Consider the following 17,250-nt stretch of genomic DNA (forward strand, 5'->3'; position numbering starts at 1 on the left):
CACTGGCTGTCAAAGGATACATTACTAGAATTTAAATACTAGGAGTGTTTAGAAAAACTAATTCTTTCAGTTACAGCTTGCAAGAGGATGTGCACTATGTACATGTCACTATGTCACATGAAAGCAGTTCCTGATTAATTATTTCAAAACCAAATAAATGTTTGTGACTGTAATTTTGATACCTGAACATCAAGACATAAGGACATGAAATTTCAATGTCTATATAGATGTGTCTTTTTTGTACTTCCTGTTTTGTGAATAAGAGTTAATAAGTTAACCCTTTCTTACCTGATGCTGAGCGTATACTAGATTTAGCTATATAATGTTCAAGTAGTTTCCTCATGTGCTTGTCAGTAGATTCGTCTAAAGCACTCTTTCCTCTCTCATTCTTAAACAGTGGATCAGCTCCATACCAAAGCAACAATTCTGCCACCTAGAGGTAAAGATCAGTCTGAGATGTTGATCCAACATTGTTTTCCATTTCTCTATCACAATATTCATTCTTTGCAAAACTCACATCAATACCTGTGATTGCAAAATGAATGCCCAATCCCATACTATGCATGGGTATGCATCCAAGTTATCAGTGTAATATAAACAAGTCAAGTACAGTCATATAATAAAATGTTTCACCTCATTCCTAGGTTCTCAGAGCATCACACCTTTTCAGGGCTCCAGACATCATAGAACAAAATGTCCTACAACAGGATAAACATTAATTTGTGCATATGTCATGTATTTATTTGTAAATAAAATTTTGATAGGGTTATGTGCACAGACATACACATCAGCCTGTAACTGACGCTAATCCGAATCTAGCATTTAGGGTTTGATTACAGGGTTCCTTGTACACTCCAATGTGCACGAGAAATTCAATCATGGAATTCCCGATTCAGTTAAATGGCAGTGACAGCCTCACATACTCAGCCTCAACGTTGAAGGGTTCAGAGACTCACTAAAGGATATTCAAAACAGTAAACATTGCTAATGAAGGAAGCCCATAGGTAGAACTGTTACACTAATTATGAATTTTCAGACTGAACATTCTAAAAATTAACATATCTCATTTTTGTTATTTATACCACCATCATACATCTGATAATGAATTTCCAGGTTATCTTCCCTGCAGAAAAGAATGGCAGATGTTTTGCTATTTTCATTGTTTTTGATCAAAGCTTTTATTTATTATTACTTACTATTTTTACAGTTCTACCACTTAATTCTGACATCTTCTGAAAGCTTGAAGTCTCTACTTGTGCCTTTTGCCCAGGCAAAAAATGCAGAAGGGCAATGATGGGGTAAAAATTATAGCTTTCTAACCCTTTCCCCAGTTAAAACTAGATTTTGGTGGAAATTCTGGCGTTGGAATGTGTTTCCCAGGAGAAAGCTTTGAGGAACATACCAACGCTTCATGGAGGTGTATCTTTAAGAGATAAGCTTAAATGGCCATAGCGATTGTCTACACAATTTAAATACTCATTCGGTTTGAGTAGAATGTCATCCCTCCACATGCAATCAGAGGAATTTGGGCTGGTGGGGGGGGGGGCTCCTCAAAATCTGCAGAAGAAGGAATTGTAGCTTTTACTAGAGAATCCTTGAGGAAAGTGAAGACAATTAAGCATGTATAAGAATGTGCAAAAATCCACAACAATTGGCATAATACACTTATGCATAGACTAGCTCATACAGTAAATCCAAATTGTTATGTTGCTGTTCCCTTTGTTCATTCTTATGCATTTGTGGATTTTTTCCATATGTCTTTCTATATATCAGAAAGGAAGTACAGAAAACATCAGTCTCTGAGCCTACTCAGAGATAAATCCCAATGGGTGTCAATGGACTTTCTCCCAGGAAAATGTGCCTAGGATTGCAACTTCACCTAAAAGCACAGTTTAGAAAAGTTACTTTTTGAATTACAACTTAGTTTTGTTTTTGTTTTTAAACTTTTTCAAGCTCCTATTTAAAAAGAGCACAAAAAAGTGGCTGCTATTATAAGAGTCTTGTAAATAAATGTAGGCAAATTACATTATGTTGTGATATATAAAAATATATATAGCATACAACACAAATAAGACAGTACAAAACTGGAATGGGTAATGGGATAATAAACTGTTTTAGAAATGTATACATCTGGTACCTAATGGGAAACGTGATTCTTCCAGAGGAGAGGAACAGATAATGGATTTAGTCCATTTCTATATTCTACTAATATCTAAATACATGTCTAAAATCATAACCTCCCCTGGTGCTCAAAGCCCAGGTAAGTGTGACCAGATTATTGACCAAATGCAAAGAAGCCAAAAGAAAGAATTCTGGTTGTGATGAGAAAGGAAACATTTTTTCTAAAGATCTGAAATGAAAGTCCCCAGTGTTCAAGAACAGCTTCAAGAATATAAGAACTCCCGCAACTTTTTATGGAAAAACTCTGTGTGTATGTGTGTGTGTCTTAAAGTTGCCTGTTAACTATAGTGATCCCAAGAATTTCATATGGTTTTCTTAGGCAAGGAATATTCAGAGGTGATTTTGCTGCTTTCTTCCTCTGAAATAAAGCTTACAGTGCCTGGTGGTATTTGTTGTCAGTCTCCCATCCAATTACTAACTAGGGTTGTCCTTGCTTAGCTTCCAAGATCAGACATGGGCCCCATTCCCACTAACTCATTTGCCCTGGGTAGATCCGGTTCGGATTCGCTGAGCCAGTACCGAATCTCCCCGGAAAGATGTTTTATTTATTTATTTGTTTGTTTATTTATTTATTTGTATCCCGCTCTTTTCCCAAGACTGGGACTCAGAGCGGCTTCACAGCATTAAAAAACATTACAATAATAATATAAAAAATTTAAAGTACATTGAAAAGGGTTTTTAAACTGGTCCAACATCCCAGCCTGTCCTTATAGTAATTCCCTAAACGCCTGTGTGAACAGGTAGGTCTTCACCTGGTGGCAGAAGGCCATCAAGGAGGGAGCCGTTCTGATCTCCCTGGGCAGGGAGTTCCAGCGTCTAGGGGCAGCCACCGAGAAGACTCTCTCTAGTGTCCCCACCAACCGTGTTTGTGATGGTGTTGGGACAGAGTGAAGGGCTTCTCCAGAGGATCTTAGAGTCCGGGCCGGTTCATACCAGGAGAAACGGTTTGCCAAATATTGTGGACCTGAGCCATGTAGGGCTTTGTAGGTAATTACCAGCACCTTGAATTGTGCCCGGAAACAAACTGGCAGCCATTGAAGCTGTTTCAACAGGGGCATTGTAAGGTCTCTGTAATCTGCTCCTGTTAACAGCCTAGCAGCAGCTCTTTGAACCAGCTGAATTTTCCGAATACTTTTCAAAGGCAGCCCCATGTAGAGCCCATTACAGTAGTCCAAAACAAGATGTAACCAAGGCAAGTACCACTGTGGCCAAATCTGGCTTCTCAAGGAACAGGCGCAGCTGGCATACAAGTTTTAAATATGCAAAAGCACTCCTGGTCACAGCAGAGATCTGGACCTTCAGGTTCAAAGCTGAGTTCAAGAGTACCCCCAAACTGCGAACCTGTGTCTTCAGGGGGAGTGTGACCCCATCTAACACAGGTTGGATCTCTATTCCCTGGTCTGCCTTCCAACTGACCAGGAGCACCTCTGTCTTGTCTTGTTTAAGTTTCAACTTGTTTGCCCTCATCCAGTTCATTACTGAAGACAGACACTGGTTTAGGAGCAGGACAGTCTCCTCGGATTGAGGTGGGAAGGAGTTGAGTGTCATCTGCATATTGATGACACCGCACCCCAAGACTCCGGACAACCTCTCCCAGCGGTTTCATGTATATGTTAAACAGCATAGGGGACAACACAGAACCCTGAGGGACCCCATAGGTCAATGACCAGGGGGTCAAACAGGAGTCCCCCAGTACCACCTTCTGAGATCGCCCCTCCAGGAAGGAACGGAGCCACTGTAGAACAGTACCTCCAAACCCCATCCCAGAGAAGTGGTCCAGAAGGATACCATGATCAATGGTATCAAAAGCCACTGAGAGGTCCTGGAGAACCAATAGGGACACACTCCCCCTGTCCAGTTCCCTGCGTAGGTCATCCACCAAGGCGATCAAGGCTGCCTCTGATCCATAGCCAGGTCTGAAACGTGATTGAAATGGATCTAGATAATCTGTTTCATCCAGAAACCCCTGGAGTTGGGAAGCCACCACACATTCCAAAACCTTGCCCAGAAATGGTAGGTTAGATATTGGTCGATAGTTATTCATTATTGTGGGATCTAAGGATGTATTTTTACAGAGGCCTCACAACAGCCTCCTTTAGGCAGGATGGAATTCTGCCTTGTTGTAGGGAGGCATTGATTACCTCCTTTACCCACTCAGCCAGTCCCCCTCTGGCCTGTTTAATAAGCCAAGAACAACAAGGGTCCAAGACACATGTGATGGTTTTTACCTCTCCAAGGATCCTGTCCACATCATCAGGCTGCACAAGTTGAAAAGTATCCATTAACACTGGACTGACAGGAGCCATGGTTACATCCCACTACCCTTTACCTTGATTGATGCAATTTGCCCCTCTGAAGTTCACATTTGCAGCACTGCTTTAAAATGGAGCCTCCTTTGTTGTCAATCAAATTCACTTCCACTTTCATCAAAGGTGACATGTTCTACAACCATTGGCCAACGAAATGGGTGCTTTCCTCCCTACTTTTTTTAAAAAAAACCTGACGGCAGTGTTCGCATATTCTGTCAACTTGTGTGTGTATGTGCATGTATTGTGTGCCTTTGGGTCGTTCAGATTCCCTCCCCTTTGCATCCTCTGCTTTCTCTCCGTTTGCCATCCCAGAATGCCATCTCTCTTTCTCTCCTCTTTGGCATCCTCTGCTTTCCCTCCGTTTGCCATCCCAGAATGCCATCTCTCCTTCTCTCCTCCTTGGCACCCTCTGCTTTCCCTCCGTTTGCCATCCCAGAATGCCATCTCTCCCTCTCTCCTCCTTGGCATCCTCTACTTTCCCTCCGTTTGCCATCCCAGAATGCCATCCCTCCTTCTCTCCTCCTTGGCAGCCTCTGCTTTCCCTCCATTTCCCACACATATGTAGCACAAGTATTCACACATTGTATCAATTTGCCAAACTGAAAGGGAAACATATGTAGCACAAGCATTTGCATATTCTGTCCCACACACAAAAAAATAATTTTTTAAAAAATGTCACTTGCAAAGTGACATGCCGTGCGGGCAGCAAGCAAACGAAAGGGAAATGTAGGACAAGCATACACATTCTATCAATATGTATCAACCTGTAGCACAAGCATTTGCATAATCTGTCAAAAATAAAAATTACAAAAAAGAAAGAGAGAGAGAAAGCTGCTTGCAAAAAGCCAGTGCGAGATGGGAGGCATGTTTCACCCACTGCCCACCCTCTGACCTAAATCCCTCCACTGAACCTGACCCGATCATGACTGGGGCCAAGTTCACATTTGCTGGCAGCAGGGAAGAAATGGGTTTTCAAAAAAAAAAAAAAAAAACAGGAAATAATCCACTTTCAAAAAATCCACTCTAATCCTGATGTGTTAAAAACTGGTGCCAATGGGAACTTCCCACTTTTAATCTAGGTTACATTTTGGTACAAAAGGTAATCTGAATAGCCCCATGATCTGGTGCCTTTAGTGTTTAGATAACCGTCCTGAAACACACGGAATATCCGATTATTCATTTATTTCTTCCTTTTTCCACTAGATGGTGCAGCAGAGGAACTCTAAAGAGAAACTAACGAACCACCCGTTTTGTCAGGCAGCTAATACTTCTGTCTGGTATGACTAAAGAAAGTGAGTGAAGGGACAGATAGGAGCTTGGAAAGGTGATAAAGCCAATTAGATAACAGTAATGGTTGCATGGAAAGTAATTTGTTAACAGTAATCATATTAAGAGAAAACTATTGAAATATCTTTTTTCAACAATAGCATGTTAGTAGCAAGTTAGTTTTACATTTTTACAAAAACAGTTAAATTACTCAAAATATACACCACCATTACTACACAATTATTTCCAAAGATAACCGCTTAAAATTTCATAAAACTGCCTAATGATTTTTAAAATTGTCATTTTGGGGTGGTTTTTTTTTATGACTAAGGGGTACGAAATGGATTTTTAACAAAAATAATTCCAAGTTCTGATCCTGAAATTTCATAAAAACCCATGCTTCATAAAGCAGAACATCATCAGGTGCAGTACATAAAACAAAATCCTCAAAGTGAGTACTTTTGACATACCCTGCCTTATCAATGCTAGATAGAACACAATCTCTCTCATCTGATGGGTTGACCTGATGGAAGGATGCCATGACATCATTCTTCCCAGCACACCAACACAACAGCCACAGAGCATTCCTGAGCATTTCTCCCCACGGGTGTCCTACTGTGAGACACCAGAAGTGCCCAGCAACTGAGATGCTCCAAGCTACCCTGAAGACTGGAATAAGTATTTTGACAGCATAAATACAACAGACAGCCTATTTTTGCTTTTGTTAAGCAAACAGAAAGAGCCTCATAGGGTAAGAAAGAGTGACATTTCAGTCACTATATGTAGTCAGTTTCATAGATCAGTGAGGAGGCAGTGTACAAATATACATAGGAAACTTCCTAATGCAAGGTCCGGCTGTTTATGAAGCCCAATATTATCTGCTCTAACTAGAAGCAGTTCTCAGGTAGACCTCTTCCCTCTCCTCTTGCCTGCCTAATCCTTATCCTAGAAATACTAAGGATTCAGCATGGAACTTCCTGCATGCAAATCCTTGTTCTTTACCTACAGTCCTCACAGAAGGTGCAATCCCTCATACACAAATTGTACAGACTCATCTGGAAACTGAATAAAGAACCTCTCTCATCTCACACAAGAATTATGCCCCAAGATTATACCTGAGCACTAATGGGCATGAACTCCCTCGCTCCCCAGGAGATATGTCCATACCCCACCAAAGGAACAATGATTCCACATGAATGGTTATGCTATTATTCTGTGTGAAAAAAGCAAGACAGATGCAATTGGAAAACTAGTATCCACAACAGCCAGCTCACTGGAACCAACGGTTGTGCCTACCTGGTAGTTCAGCAAGGAAAAGAACTGAGATGAGAAAAAAGCACGACTTGCTCTTATAGGAAGCATTTCATGGAGCATCACAAAAACAGTGCCTGAGATGCAGAATGGAGTACAATCCATTCCTCCTATACCACAGACTAACTGTCTAATCACTAGAAAGACACAAGGTGAAGCTGTTGCAATCTTGCAAGGCTCAAGCTACATATCCAGTCATAAAAACCTTGAGAGACTACAGTACTTTGATTGAAAAGGCTTGGGGAACTACTTAAAAAGAATTGTAGTTGCAGGAGGTCAGACTTCTTCTCCTGTTCCCTTATCTGTTGGAGTTCCCCAGGGCTCTGTTCTGGGTCCCCTTCTGTTTTCTCTCTACACACTGTCCTTAGGAAAACTCATTAGCTCTTTTGGTTTTTCCTACCACCTGTATGCTGATGACACCCAGTTGTATCTTTCCACCTCTGACTTTTCTCCAAGGCTTGAACAGCAAGTCTCGTCTTGTCTCACAGCTGTCTCGCAGTGGATGCGCCATCGGCGTTTGAAGCTCAACATGTCCAAGACGGAGCTTCTTGTCTTTCCGCCTAAGTCCACCCTTCAACACTCCTTTTCAGTCTCTGTGTGCAACACTTCTATTCAACCAGTCCAGCAAGCCCGCAGTCTTGGTTTTATCTTTGATTCCTCTCTGTCATGTATCCCTCAGATCCAGACCACAGCCAAGGCTTGTAGATTCTTTTTGTACAATATTGCCAAAATCCAACCTTATCTCTCCGCCTGCACTGCCAAGATCCTGGTCCATGCCCTAGTGATCTCATGACTTGATTACTGTAACGTCCTCCTGGCTGGGCTTCCTCTTTCTCACCTCCGTCCTTTAATCTCTGTCCAGCATTCAGCTGCGCGCATTATCACTACTGCCCAGCGCTCTGACCATATCTCTCCTGTGTTGGCATCCCTTCACTGGCTCCCCCTCCCTTTCCGTATTCAGTATAAGCTCCTGCTGTCGACATTTAAAGCCCTCCATGGTCTGGCCCCTCCTTACTTATCAGACCTTCTTTCTCCTCACCTTCCCACCAGGGCCCTCCATTCTGGTAGTCAAGGTCTGCTGTCTCAGCCCAGGATTTCCTCTGCCCCATCCCGGATTCGCCCCTTTTCACTTGCTGCCCCTCATTCCTGGACCTTCTTCCCCCACAAGCAAGAGCCATCACTTCTTTAACCAGCTTCAAAACGGAGTTGAAAACCATCCTGTTCAGAGAAGCCTTCCCAGGCTTTGCATAATTGTCGCTTACTATTTGATGTTTTTTGGTGCCTGTTTATCAAACCACTTCCTGTATTGCTATGTACTGTATATGCATTATCCTACTTGAGAGTATGTATTTTCCCTGGAAGAAGATTAACCATTCATTATGAAGCCAAGCCCACCCTCCAGTCCATCTGCCTTGGTCCAGGCCTCGGGGATAGAGAGGAACTGCTGGACCTCATCCCCTTTCCCTCCACCACTCCCTTCTCCTTTTGTGTCATGTCTTTTTAGATTGTAAGCCCGAGGGCAGGGAACTGTCTAATTAAAAAGATTACAGCGCTTCATAAATAAAGGTTAATAATAATAATAATAATAATAATAATAATAAAACAGCATACCTTTAGCATTCATGTTTTAAACCTGAATTAAATTATCTAGAAGAAAAGATCAGTGGGAGACACACACACACTGAAGTATACTCACAAAGGGGAATGTCTAGGCCTCTAATGCCACATACCCTAATGCTCAGATTTTACATTGCATAGGATGCCTGTTATTTTGACCAGAGCCCAACATCCCACCAGATATGCATTCTTCAGGGATATTTTGTTAGTGTCTCTAGCTCAGACCTGCACAACATAAAGTCCGGGGGGCGGCATGCAGTCCGCCAAAGGATTTCAGGTGGCCCACGAGGATGTGGAACAATTTAATGGCTCCTCTGCAGCTCAGCCCAGCCTTCTCCTGAGGAGAAGGCTAGGCAATGAAGAAGGAGGATGGTCAAATGCTTGCTGAGCAAGGCTCCGCCACCATTTGGCTTTCTCTTGCGAAGGAGGACAGGTAACAGAGGAGGAGGGCGGGCAAATACTTGCCCAACAAGGCTCCTCTGCAGCTTGGATTTCTCCTGAGGAGAAGGCCGGGTGGAGGATGGAGATGGGTGAACATTTGCAATGTTCCTGCGCTGCTTGGCTTTCTCTTGAGAAAAGGGTTGGGCAGAGAAGGAGATGGATGAAATTAATATTAATTATTATTAATTAACAATTAATGAATTAATTAATATTTCATTAAAACCTATCTGCGGCCCGAAGAAGTTAACCTATGTTAATTTTGGCCCCTTCCTACTGCCAAGTTGTACAGGTCTGCTCTAACCCCTACAGGATTTTATTCCAGAAGACTTTGATGTCCATCTTCCACCTTCACTCATGTACAATCGCCCCTCTATTTTCACAGGTGATCCATTCCAGACCCCCCCCCCAAAAAAACCCAAGAAATTGCTGATATCCAAGCTCCATTGGCTTGAATGGCAGCATGTGCCCCATTTTGTCCCTCTCCATCTGCTGCCCATGAACAGGCAAGGGACGTGGATTCCAAGTCTATGAAAATGGAGGGGCAACTGTATTCCAAATTGCATGGTTTATCAAACACCATCAATAAAATGAAAGGCTGTTAGAAGCCTGTCTCCTTCACATTACCACTGCAAAAAATAGCCAAAAAATAGGAAAAAAATTAGACTCTTCAGAGTCCTAATATGGTACAGCTGGCCCTCCATATCCATGGATTCTTTATCCACGGATTCAACTTCCATGGCTTAAAAATAATCCATATATATATATATATATATATGTATATATATATATAAAACCATGATTTTGCCATTTAATATAAGGGACATTGTTTTATTATGCCATGGCATTTAACAAAACTTGGAACAGCCAGGAATTTTGATATCCACAGGGGGTCCTGGAACCAAACCCCAGTGGATACCAAGGGCCCACTGTAAATGCAACTGAGATCTTCCTGGGCTTCCCAACCTGAAGACATCAAGGTATGTAACAAGGGGTCATGGGAGACAAACACTTTCTGGTGGAAAAGTCATCTTAGTGGTTGATGCAAAAACTGCACAAAAATGTATGGCAGCTTAATGAATAATACATTTATCATCTTCATGGACTGAGCCCATCTGCTACAATTATTTCTGTTAATCCTCATTAATACAGAGAAACTGCTGCAGGAATTCAAGCTTTTCTTGGGGCTAGTTTACATGAAAAAAAAACTGTACTCATTCCAATTGAATAGAATGCAATCAGACCACACACAATTCACAGAAATTAAGGCTTTTTTGTAGGTGTTCCTCCAAAAATCTCCTTCCCTCCCCAGAAAAAGGCTTCATGGCTTTTACCAGAGAATCTACAAAAATCTGCAGAAATGTGCATTATTGTACATGTGACCATCTGTTTGCTTCACATGAATTAAGATGGCTGTGTGTTTTTGGAAGAGGGAGGGTAAATACATTCAAATATATGTGAAGTTAAGACAATTAGCTGTCTATATAAATATGTGAATATCCACAGCTATCTGTATAATAAACAGATAGCTGTGGGTTTCAAAGCACTGAAAATGAGTATATTCCTAATTTTCTTGTTCTGACTAAATGGGTTCCTCTGCCTTTGAGAGGAGCCAGGCTTATTTTTTTTGTATGGGATTGCAGATTGACATGGGAGTCATAGGAACAGACTGCAGGGATGGGAATTAGTCATCATCACTTTCAGTTTGGTCAAATATTCTTAACCATTAATGAACAATATGCAGTATATACATAGAGCTATATAAAATGTGATGCGTTTCAAATACAAAAATGATTACCTTGTAGTGACCCTCTTTAACTGCATTATGTAATGGTGTTACTTTTTCACTTCCTTTACAGTTAACATCAGCTCCTGCTTTTAAAAGTTCATTTGTTGCCTCAAAAGAACCAGCTACACTACTTTTATGTAGTGGAGTCCAACCTGTAGCACAGAAAAAATTATTTACTTTCTCCAAATGGAACAGTGTCCGCCTTTGCTACAGTTTACAATAGAACTGGGCAACTGCAGTGGGTTTAAGACAGTTTCCTTAGGACTGGACCGTGGCTTTGGCGTGGCTTCGGACGCATGCATCATTTAAACAGCATACCTCCAAAGTGACCCAAAGCAGCTTTATTTTGGCCTGTCTGTATGGGCCCAACGAAGCCCTCATAAACATCATGACAGACAGTTATGAAACAGATAAAAATGTCTGTAGCATACAGCTGCTGCCATACAGGACAACACACCCTGCTCTCTCTTGAGTCACAATTGAAGGGAGTGCTGGGTGACACAAATGTGCCTTTCTTTTTCAGAATCTCCTCCACCCTGTATAATGAGCATTAAAGTCAGTTTCCACATGTATAGTTTCTCTGTTCCTGGTGAACAGCAGATAAAGCTCCCTTTTCCCACACCTTAGTGAGTTGTGACCTCAAGATGAGACTTTAAGGGAGCAGGCAGAAAGGGTGATTGCATGGCTAATAGCTTTCTTTTTCTGCTGATTCACATTGTCGATTGTATAGAATCAGGTCCTGGAAGAATATTCTCAGTTGCCCACACACAATTGCAAGCATCTACACAGTGAATGGAAGGCATTCCCCCTTCTATCTGGCAGGACTTTAATCCCCTGCCCAGTATGGTGAGGCACTGAAAGTTACTGCCATCACTTTCCTTTGCATGTCTTATCCACTTCCTTTGACTGCTGGGCAAATGAATTTTTCCCCTACTAGATAAGCCTTGAACCCTCATCAAAGGCCTCAGTGCTCCCTAAAGGCAACCTTCTATTGTAACTTATGGACTCTCCTTTCTTCACTTTGAGTGTTGTGTTCCAGAATGGTGGGAAACAGGAGAGGATCTGAAGCCTTTCCTGGATGGACATAAAGGGAATTTCAGTACCGTGATTGTTGCTGGATCTGCTACTAAAGCTGATAAGAGACACTGTGGCATAGTTATATGTCTGTTGCATGTAGTGGGTATGCCCTTCTCATCACAGGTTTATTAACTGCATCTGTATTTAGATGGCATGTGTTTAGGGTACATTATGCCATCTTCTGTGCCATTTCTTTTCCCTATCCCTCCCAGACTGAGCAAGTATAGGATACAATTGATATTTCAGTAGTGTGCTCAAAGTCTCTCTTCCAACCACGCCCACCGGGTACTGTAATTGCTGTATAAAGCTGCTTGGTTCATTATGCTGGTGAAAGATTGCTTGTGAAACAGTTTATCAGATTTGGGCCAAGAAATACCTGTACAAAAGTAAGCAGTACAGCTGTCATTAAATTTGACTAAGAGCATGTTTTAACTTTTCACAAGTTGTGACAGTTCCACTTATTCCAAAACTAAAACTACAAGTAAGAGAATAATTTGCTTATTATACAGAAAGCTGTCTCTCTATTTTCTCTGTGATCATTTAAGTTGTATTTTAACCCCCTTTTTAAAAACTCAGATCCAAAAATAAACACGAATCTAGTTCTAAACACAATAGCATAGTGTATTGTTGAAGCTTAAGCTGTACAAAGTATCTTGTTCCAATTTGATAACATTTGCTTGTTCAGGATTTTATTACACAAGGCAGGTAAATCACATTAATATAAAGAAAACAGTGGTTTTGGCTGGGAGTTATCACATGACATCATCCCTCTTCTGTTGTTTTCCCACTTGGAGACTATTTGGAAAGTGTTTCTTTTTATTAGTACAAAAGCCCATTAATGACCTGCTTTCCATCTACTATATTGTCACCATTCTCAGTTTGATTGTTCAATTAGACTTTAATACCCATTTTGGGTGGTCAGTGGGTGTGCTTTAGGTGTGGCTTATGTGCCCTCTGCTTACCAATGACCAGGGGCAAAGTAACTGAGAAAATTTAAAACTTTTTCTCTCTATAGAAAAAAATCCATTGGCAAATGACCCCCCCCCCCCCAAACTGGTGCTTGTCAGAAAAGCCAAGACTTTGCTCACCGTCCCCCAATCTCATAGCCCCAGAGTCTCTCTCTCTCTCTCTCTTTCACACACACAGACACGCACACCTGAAAATATATAATGGGAAAAGCATTTGTTTCATTAACCCACAGACTCTTTCTTGCTGTTTTCTTCTAGCTTCAGAGTTAACTAATCGCTAGCAGATGAAAGAAAAAAGCCCTTTTAAAACTGTTTAAGACTTTTTTTGTTTATATTTCTGAAGGAAGGGGCATCTGTATTTGTGTGTGTGTGTGTACATATGTGCCAGGGGGCAGGGATCTTGTTTTGGAGAAGGTACTGGGTGGTACTGGATGCACAATCCCAAATGCTTGTGATAAAGTTTTAGGGCAAATGAAGGTCACAATCCCAGAATGACACAATAGAAAAGAAAGCCCAGTGTTTTTGGAAATAGCGCTATTTTAGTGGGAGAAGAGTCCCATGTAATAAAACCCTTACTGTGTGTGTGCATGTGTATGACTGTCAGTCTGTGTGTTTTTAGCCTATTATACAAAGCTACACTGAAGACTATGCTTACCTGCATGGTCCTGAATATTCACATCTCCACCAGCTTTTATCACTGCACATATGCTATCTCTGTCATCTTCCATAGCTGCTCTGTACAATAAGGTCTGACCAAATATATCTCTTCTGTTGATACTTGATGGTGAAAAGCAATTATATGAGGCATCATTGGGAAACTTCATAGAAGCCATTTGCTTGTCTGGGTAAGAAATATACACAAAAGAAAGAAACTCTATAAAACAAAAAAGTAGATCTGATATTTTTGTTTAAATTAGCTGAATCAAAGCAATAACCTTCCTATGAATCACGATTTAATGCATTATTATTGCAGAAATATATCTAGACAGGTGTCAACCAGGTTTTTTTGGGTTAACACTCCCCTTGAAAAACTGTGTATGCAGCTTGATAGTACTCCTAGATACGTCTCTCCAAATGTCATCCCAGACAGACTTACTTCAGCTGACACACCAAGTACATCCCTTCCTAGAACTGGAAGAACTAAAGGTACTGCATGCACTGGAAACCTCAAGGCTGGAGTTTTGCAATGCACTTGCTACCTTTGTACCAAGTTTGAAAAATTAAATTAGTTTAAAATACAGCAGCCAGATTGATTGCTGGTACATCTAGGAGTGAGCATATCACACCAATATTAAAATCACTCCACTCGCTGCCAATTAGTTTCCATGCAAAGTACAAAGTGTTGGTTATTACCTTTAAAGACCTACATGGTTTGGATCCAGGTTACTTACAGGATTGTCTCCTTCCATATAATCCACCCCAAACACTCAGGTCCTCTAGGGGATATCTATTTTAACTGGCGAGAACTAGACTGGCATCCAGAGGAATTTTTCATTTGCCTCCCCTAGACTGTGGAATGACCTGCTGGGAGAGATTTGACAGCTAAATATGCTGTCTGAATTTAAAAGACTCTTAATGACCTACTGTATATACTTGACTATAAGTCGAGCTCATGTATAAGTTGAGGGCAGGTTTGGGGGCCAAAATTATGTACTGTATTTTGATATGAGCTGTGGATAAGTCAAGGGTAAAATTTAGGGCTATGTAACAAAGGATGTAAAGGATGAAGCAAAGGAAAACAATGCCAAAGAACTTACAAAATTCCAGGAGGCATAACTGTTTGCGCTCATATTAAAAGCTTGATTGATGACAGAATAGAGGGAAGTCAGTGCTTCCGGGACAGATTACTCTCTTGCTTTTCACCAGGGGATGGTTCACAGACACACACACACACACACACACGAGTTAAAGTACAATAGTTACATTAACCCGTGGATAGGTCCACTCAGGTTTGAGGTGGTCACTTTTTTGACTAAAATTTCTAGACTTATACATGAGTATATACACTATCTCTTCCAGCAGGCTTACCCAGTCAAATTTAAACTAGGAATTTTAAATCAGGAAGTTTTAATCTATACTGGATGATTTTAATGCAGGGGTCAGCAACCTCCAGCCCGCGGGCTGGATGCGACCCGCGGGTGCCTTTCTGCCGGCCCCCAGTCCCTCCTGCCGCCGAAATTGCCGCCGATTTCGGCCGCTCCGGCCGCCATTTTGCCCTTCAAAATGGCGGCGAAGTCTCGCGCGACCATAAAGGTCACGCGAGACTTCACCGCCATTTTGAAGGGCAAAATGGCGGCGCTCATTAGGAGGCCTGATGCGGCCTCCGAAGCCCTGAAACGGGGCTCCAGGAGCCGCACCGGGCCTCTGGGAGGCCCGATGCGGCCTCCGGAGCCCTGAAAGGGGGCTCCAGCAGCAGCACCAGGCCTCTGGGAGGCCCGATGCGGCCTCCGGAGCCCTGAAAGGGGGCTCCAGCAGCAGCACCAGGCCTCTGGGAGGCCCGATGCGGCCTCCGGAGCCCTGAATCGGGGCTCCAGGAGCCACACCGGGCCTTCAAATGGGCGCTGCCCACCTCCCTCCTGGCTCCGTCCTCCCTCCTCCCTCCAATAAATGGAGGGGCGGGGGGGAAGGAGGAGGAGGCAGAGAGAGAGAGAGGGAGGGAGGGAGGGGAGGAGGAGAGAGAGAGAGAGAGAGAGAGAGGGTGGGAGGGACAGAAGAGAGAGGGAGGGAGGGGAGGAGGGAGAGAGACAGAAAGGGTGGGAGGGAGAGGAAAGAGAGGGAGGGAGGGGAGAGAGAGAGAGAAAGGGTGGGAGGGAGAGGAAAGAGAGGGAGGGAGGGGAGGAGAGAGAGAGAGAGAGAAAGGGTGGGAGGGAGAGGAAAGAGAGGGAGGGAGGAGAGGAGAGAGAGAGAGAAAGGGTGGGAGGGAGAGGAGAGAGAGAGGGAGGGAGGGGAGAAGAGAGAGAGAGAGATAGAGAGAGGGGGGGTGGGAGGGTGGGAGTGAGAAGGAGGGAGGAAGGGAGAGAAAAAAAGTGGTTTGAGACAGTGGCATGCGTTTTTTGCTGTTTTGTGGCCTTGCCTAGTCGCTTCCATTCTTGCAAATATTGCTATTATTATTATTGTTATCCTTTGGTATTCGCTTTGCAAAATCCCCCCACATGGATTTGCTTGCTCTTTTCTGGGTTGAGACAGTGGCATGCATTTTTTGCTGTTTTGTGGCCTTGCCTAGTCGCTTCCATTCTTGCAAATATTGCTATTATTATTGTTGTTGTTATCCTTTGGTATTCTCTTTGCAAAATCCCCCCCACATGGACTTGCTTGCTCTTTTCTGAGTTGAGACAGTGTGCATGCATTTTTCCTGTGTTATGGCATTGCCGGCCCTAGTAGCTTCTTGCAAATATTATTATTATTATGCGGCTCCGCCCCTGGAGGGTGGAAACTCTGCCCCTGACATGTGGCTCCGCCCCCGGATAGTGTAAGCTCCGCCCTGGCATGCGGCTCCACCCCAGAGGGTGGAAGCTCCACCCCCCGTGTGCGGCTCCGCCCCCGGAGGGTGGAAGCTCCACCCCCGGCTTCGGCGCCCCAGTTGTCCGAGGGACAGCAACCCGGCCCCCGGCTCAAAAAGGTTGCCTACCCCTGTTTTAATGTGTCCTATGTATATGTGTTTTAACAGTGTTTAAATTATTTTATGTGTTTTATTCTGTTGTACCCCATCTTGCGCCTTGGGGAGAGGTGGGTAAGAAATAAAGTTGTTGTTGTTGTTGTTACTATCATCATCATCACATAATAGAACTGAAGCCAGTTTCTAACAATATATGCAAGAGGTCTTGAGAGAAAATGGCATTAACATAATATGTGTATGGCTAGGGAAACAGAATAACCTCTGCCAGATATTAGGATTTATTGACAAGGAATAGGAAGCAAACTGGGTTAAAAAGAGGAAAACAGATGTGTTCATTCATTAAAGTTAATTTATCTGTTAATATCAGTCATATATTTAATAGTCACATCTTAAAATTCCTATTGTCTGGAATTCCATCTTCCAATCACACATATGGGTTGAGATGCAAAAACTGCTAAGCTTTCAACACATGTAGTAAATTTATTGTTGGTCTTTAATTATTATCAGATCTAGCTGCCAATGGAGGGAGTTTTGATCCAACTACACTGTGAAGAGAAGACTTATAGCACCACAGTCTCCTTATCTTTGAGCATACCGAGCCAAATGAAATGTTTAATATATAGCAAATACATATGTTGTTATGTACTTTAATAACAGGTGGAGGTAACTTGTAACAAC

The 17,250-nt window shown here is 42.5% G+C and overlaps 1 protein-coding gene across 3 annotated transcripts in view; it reads right to left on the reverse strand.

Moving 5' to 3' along the window:
• Nucleotides 1-17,250, reverse strand: part of ANKRD31 (ankyrin repeat domain 31) — a 94,110-nt gene that overhangs the window by 42,401 nt on the left and 34,459 nt on the right. For all 3 annotated transcript variants that reach the window (XM_089494308.1, XM_089494304.1, XM_089494310.1), the window contains 3 exons: nt 13,612-13,797; nt 10,921-11,063; nt 289-433 (listed from right to left, as the gene is read on the reverse strand). In XM_089494308.1, coding sequence (XP_089350434.1) covers nt 289-433; nt 10,921-11,063; nt 13,612-13,797 — 474 coding nt within the window. The remainder of the gene's footprint in view (nt 1-288; nt 434-10,920; nt 11,064-13,611; nt 13,798-17,250) is intronic.

The sequence above is a fragment of the Sceloporus occidentalis genome, unplaced genomic scaffold, assembly GCF_023333645.1.
Source record: "Sceloporus occidentalis isolate IW3139 unplaced genomic scaffold, rSceOcc1.0.p SCAF_1, whole genome shotgun sequence".
NCBI classification, from domain to species: domain Eukaryota; kingdom Metazoa; phylum Chordata; class Lepidosauria; order Squamata; family Phrynosomatidae; genus Sceloporus; species Sceloporus occidentalis.